Here is a 6000-nt window from a genome sequence, read left to right as displayed (position 1 = left end):
CCTTTACTTTGGGTGCTATTTTACTGATAATGTGTCAGAAACTGACAGTCAGAAACTTTTACATGGTTCACACAGTGTGCAGGAGCCCAGCTGTCTTTGCAACAGAAACACTCCAACCTGCTCGCTACTTTGACAGCGCTCGCTTCGAGACTGCAGCCTGCCCATGTGTCAGCCTCCAGGGAGGGCAGCCGAGCTCTCTACAGCGCCGCCCTCCCTCTCTCTCAGCCCGGCTTCTTCTCCTCCAAACGGCGCTCCTAGTAGCGACCTGACGGCCGCTCAGCAGTCGCGCTTCTGCCGCTGTTCAAACACACCACCCCACCAGCCGTTCGTGGGGGTTTTGATATTTCAGTAGCAGGCACCAACCACAGGGGGAGATCCGGTTCGTTTCAGGGAGTTTTTGTTTTCGGTTGATGGATGGAGTCGTCCCCGCAGGATTCAGCCAGCGGGGCGAGCAGGAGCGGCTCCGAGCCCGCTACATCAGCGAGCCTGGAGACTCCGCACCTCACACCGCCCAGGACACACAGCTCCTGCGGCTCCAGCTCCTCCGGCTCCAGCTGCGGCAAAGGTAGGACTGCTAATTCTAAAATGATGATTATTGTTATTGATCTCGGCTACATCTGTCACAGCTGTGAGTGTGTTTGAGCTGCAGCAGCAACTTCAAACGGTTTGTGTAGCAGTTTGATGTGTTGGAGCGCAGACATCCACTGACACGTGCACATTAACACCTCTGTGTGAGAACATCACTTTGATGTGGACGGAAAATGTCATGCTGAGCTGAAGGCATTTTATTTAACTTTAATTAATAAATAATAAAATAATCGACTTAAAACGTGAAAGTGAATGAATGTCATACCCTTCCTGTTTGGCCGTTTTGCTATTTTTTTGTTCCAGTGAAAGGAAATCTTTTTTATAAGACTTCAGTTTTTAAGACAAACGTGTTCTCACTGTGTTAGCAGCTTATGTACACCTTTCATGTCAACAATCAGCCCGCTCCAAAAATGTTTTTTCTTTTTACAGGTCAGTAACAAAGAACATGAAGCTATTGAACAAAAGTAGAAATTGTTGATTCATAACAGGAACACAGTGATTTGTGGCTCTTTTGTGGGGTGGCTGTGGCTCAGGTGGCAGAGCAGGTGGTGCTTCACCTGGTGGTTCCATCGCCGTGTGTCCATCAGATATCTTGGGCTAACCCCATGTTTTGTCCATCAGTGTGTGAGTGTTTGACAGAAAGCATAGAAAAAAGTGCTGTGTGTCGTCAGAGTGGAAAAGCACCGTATCAGAACTGGTTCATTTGTTAAACCCTGCTGCTCCAGCTGTGTCATCCAGATTTGAAATTATGAGGCGCAAATGTCAATTCCTTGTCATTTAGAAAATGACAATTTTTGTTGAGAAACAACGATTTGCGAGTTGTTGCAACAGTACATTTAACAAAAGACTGAACTGGAGGCTGTTACAACATTTAAAAAAAGATCGTAAGAGATCTAAATGAGTAAGAAGTAGAGTCAAAGGGACACAAAGAGACTTGAAATAACCAAATAAAGTGACTTAAAATGATCACACAAAGTCTCATGACAAGTCCACATCGACTACAGAGACTTAAAACCCCCAAAACACAGAATCAACCACAAGGAGACTCAGTACAACCCCAGGGTCTGAAGACGGGCACAAAGAGACTCCAAACAACTCCAAAGAATCAGAAAACAGCCAAACATTCAACACAACCACAGAGATTTAAATCAGCGACAGTTAAAAGAACCACAGACTCAAAACAATCAAAGAAGGACTTAAAACGACCACGGAGTCTCAAAATAACCACGAAACAAGTACTAAGAGGTTCAAAGTAACAGCTACAGTCTCACAACAGCTAAAACTACTACAAAGACTTTGAAAACAACCACAAATATATTGGTGGATATGTTTTGCAGCAGAATTATATGTTATAAGTTTTTATTATTTGATGGCCACCTAAACAGAGTGTCACGCTCTCACTTCCATGCAGTAATTAATACCAGTGAATGAAGCCATACGTCCCCTGTGAGCAGCTCACGGACCTGACGGCAGATTTTCCTGCTGCTCATTATTGGTATGCAGCCTGGAGAGAGAGAGGCGGTCAGATCGAACTTCATTGAGTTTCTCGGAGCAGAGTCGGTTACGTAACAGCTGTTTGAGGAGAAGGAGAAAAATCACAGTGAGTGTTTGAGCGGTGTTGAAATGGAGACGGGCAGATAGTGTGACTGTTTCTGAGACATGCAGTCAAAGCAGAGCCCTGAGGGGCAGAGTAAACAATGAAAGGTAAATAAAGCCAAATAAATAAAGCCAAGTCAATGGGTCAGATGCTGTGTTCAAGTTTGACTTGTAAAAAGTGAGATGACTGTGGGGTGTGTGAATAAGAAAGGAAAGGTTCCCGTTGAGATGCAGAATTAGAGTCTTGATAAGGTGATGAAGCTGGTCCTCCATGAAAGAATAGCGACGGGTCCTCTCAGTGCTCAAAGTACAATTTGTCACTGAATGTCAATCCTGAAATCAGGGACTCGGGATTTCTGGGACTCGTCCCAGCCTGCTGTTCAATCCGAGCACATATTAATGGCTAAAAACTGGTGTGATAACATTTCACATTTGTTTTGTGAAATGAATAATCATGTTCAGGACACAATGTAGACATTTTCTCCTGAGCAGTGCTTACTGCATATTTTTTACATAAAAGGTTTTGCACAGAGTCTTGCTGGTACGCTAGTGCAGCTTTATCCACCCACAGCTCTGTGTGCATCAGTCAGTGTGTGGTGTACAGTAGGTCTTGGTGCAGCTCTCACTGCTTCAGCCTTCAGACACACCTCTGCCAGTGTGGGGAGAAAGAGAGCAATGAATGATTTATCCTACAGTAACTGGAGAACATAAGTAGGACCCGCTGAACAACAAATATAAACAAGTCATATCACATGAATACTTCTTCTCCTTTTTTAAAACATCTTAAAAATTCTGATGGTTTAAGATGTTTTAAGGCAGGGGTGTCCAACTCCAGGCCTCGAGGGCCGGTGTCCTGCAGGTTTTAGATGTGTCCTTGATCCAACACAGCTGATTCAAATGGCTAAATGACCTCCTAATCGTGTCTTGAAGTTCACCAGAGGCCTGGGAATGAACTAATCATCTGATGAAAACGGCGTTTTGTCTATCTTCACATCCACACTATTGTTTTTCATCCACACTGAAAATGCTTATGTTCCCGTACTGCGGATGTGTGAAACATAAGATGATTCAACCTGCCCTTTATTTACTTTCAGGCTCTGTGAAACGTCGCGGCAAAATGTCGAGGTGGAGTTGCTGCGAGTAACACTAGAGCACAAAGTTGCAAAAACGAGTGGGAATATAGACTCACTTTATATATATATAACAAAACAACTGCTGTACGATGCCGTCCGCCATCTTAGTTGAATTGGTCACATGACTGCACTACATGACTAAAATGCGTCATCGTTTTCGAAAGCCTCCGTTTTCGCCGTCCACACTGCGACATGAAAACAGTGTTTTCAAATGTATCCACTTTGGAGGGCGTTACAGACGTACAGTCTCAGCGCCTTTCAACAGTACTTACAATAGACTGACACCTTGACTCCTCTGCGCTCACTTAATAGATACTGAATAGGCCATTAAAAGTGACTAGTGATTTTATCACTAGTCACTTCATGCACCACGGGTCCCTGATGATGAGATCATTTTACACTGTGTGTTATGTGTTTACTTTGTAATGTAAAGGTATGTAGACTTTTTAAAAGGCATCTTTAGGTTGAGATAAATCAATCTGGCAATTGCTGTCACGGTTTGAGACAATCATATGACCCCGTATGAGCAAGCACTTTGGCGAAAACTCCCTTTTAACAGGAAGTACAGAAGCTTTTCTTACAGCTTCTACGTTAACTCCCTCTGTAAATGTTCTTAGTGATTTATCCACAACAGGGTCTTTTGCCTCTTGTATTCAGAGGCAGAGTACACCATGGACATGTCACCAATACGACCCAGGGCTAACACAGAGTTACATCCACAGACTGACCAGGAACCTAATATGCATCTGTTTGGACTTTGAAAGAAGCTGTTGTACCTGTAGAGAACCCACATACCCACAGGGAGAACATGTAAACTCCACACAGAAAGGCCCGTGACGGTGCTGACCAATCAGAAATGTCCAGTGAATTGTTCATTTATCAACTAGACAGCTTGATTTGGAAACTGTAACTGCTAAACAGTGCTGAGTAACAGTTATAAAAACATGAATTTCACGGCTGCACAAACTTCCTGCATGGTCTGTAGCATGCAGCAGCACATTAATTGTGGTAGTCAGTGCAGCTCACTCCTGTAACTGACGCTTACATAATAACACATCAGTCATGAAATGGTGTGTTAGAGATGGATGATTAAAGCAACTGTGATTTTTAAGTTCGTTATGTGAAATGAATGAATGACTGTGTTAAATAATTTACATCACAATTGCCTGATTGTGGTTTTTGCTGTGTTATCGTGGCTCGTGAGGCGCTTTGACAGTCATTCTGTTCAGGATCCAGCCCCACCAGCGCTCTGCAGCAAAGCAGAATATCCATTCGTTTCATCAGCATGCAAAGAAGTCAAAATAACTGAAGCTGCTTTGGAAACCAAGAAGACATAGATATGAGTTTCTTTAATGTGCAAGTTATAATACAATGGAATAGAACTTTTGATCTAAAACAACAAGACTGGGTTTATTAAAAGTCACTTGAAATTTTACTTGAACCTGACCTTTGACCCCAGAGGTGCTGGTAAACAGACACAACTGCCTTGCAGCATATTTACACAAACACATTTGAGGTGTGACGGTTCATTTGGGCAGAGTGTTGTTACACTGACTGACACCAAGTTTGAGCTTCCACGGCAAAGTGTGAAGAGTTGCAGGGTTTTTATCATTTTCATTTCCTGTGTTGATGCTGATGTAGACTTCATGTCTGGCTTTCACTCCCTTGAAAGGACCTCACAATATTTATCATGCGTTACTAATTTTACAGGCTCTGTCTGTCATTTTTACATTTCTTAATAAGTAGTTTTCTTTTATTCTGAGCCTTTGGCATGGGGGTACAGTGATTAGCAGGAGTGGTTAGCAAGAAGGTCCTGGGTTTGAATCCAGGCTGGGGGCTTTCTGTGTGGAGCTTGCATGTTCTCCCAGCGTCTGTGTGTTTTCTCTCCGGGTACGCCGGCTTCCTTCCACAGTCGAAAAACATACATGGGGTTAAGTTAACTGGTGATTCCAAAATTGAGCACAAGTGTGAATGTAGGCATTAACGGTCGGACGTGGGTGAAGCCTGCCTCTTGCTCTGTGATACCTGGATTAGATTCCTGGCAATCCTGAAATAACTGGATGGATGTTTTAATAAATGGCAATCACACAAAATCTCAAAATCTAGTTGTAGAGCATGTATCTATGGAGCTCTATGGAGAACATGTTGTAGTGCTGCAGGAATGAGCTGTAAAAAAGTGTCGAGACACGCCTCATTTCACTGTATTTTGCTAAGAAAATTGCAAAAATGTGTCAGTATTTGTATGTATTGCAAACATGGAAATTCTGATGATCTTGAAAATCAATATTTGGTCTGACCACCTTTGTTCTTCGAACAGTCTGAACTCTTTGAAGCAAACGTTCCTGTAATATCTTTAAGTGGTCCCCAGGAATAGTTCAGCAGGTTTCCTTCTTTGGATGTTTCTGCCTTTTGTTCTGTTTCCTGTCCAGTTGACCCCACATTGCTTCAACAACGTTAAGTCTGGGCTCTGGGGAGGCCAACCCATGATAGTGTTTCTTTTTGTCTCCTTCTATCCAAGTATGCTTTTATATTGGCAGTATGTATAGGATCACCATCATGCTGAAAATACAGCTTTTGCCAATCAGGTGCTTTCCATCAGTTTTCAGGATTTCCCAAACTACTGCCTGAAACGCAGCTTCAGCCTGTAACAGACCTCCTGCTGTGATGTGCTCTCCTGACCTCC

The 6000-nt window shown here is 43.2% G+C and overlaps 1 protein-coding gene across 1 annotated transcript in view; it reads left to right on the top strand.

The window, feature by feature from the left end:
* The first annotated feature begins 204 nt into the window (after positions 1 to 204).
* LOC113008303 (nuclear receptor ROR-alpha A-like) overlaps positions 205 to 6000 on the top strand; it is a 175795-nt gene continuing 169999 nt past the window's right edge. The window contains exon 1 of the mRNA XM_026145671.2: positions 205 to 565. Within this exon, the coding sequence (XP_026001456.2) occupies positions 415 to 565 (151 nt within the window). The 5' untranslated portion in view covers positions 205 to 414. The remainder of the gene's footprint in view (positions 566 to 6000) is intronic.

Source organism: Astatotilapia calliptera, chromosome 1, assembly GCF_964374335.1.
Source record: "Astatotilapia calliptera chromosome 1, fAstCal68.1, whole genome shotgun sequence".
Lineage (NCBI taxonomy): Eukaryota > Metazoa > Chordata > Actinopteri > Cichliformes > Cichlidae > Astatotilapia > Astatotilapia calliptera.
This window is presented reverse-complemented; position numbering and strand designations above follow the sequence as displayed.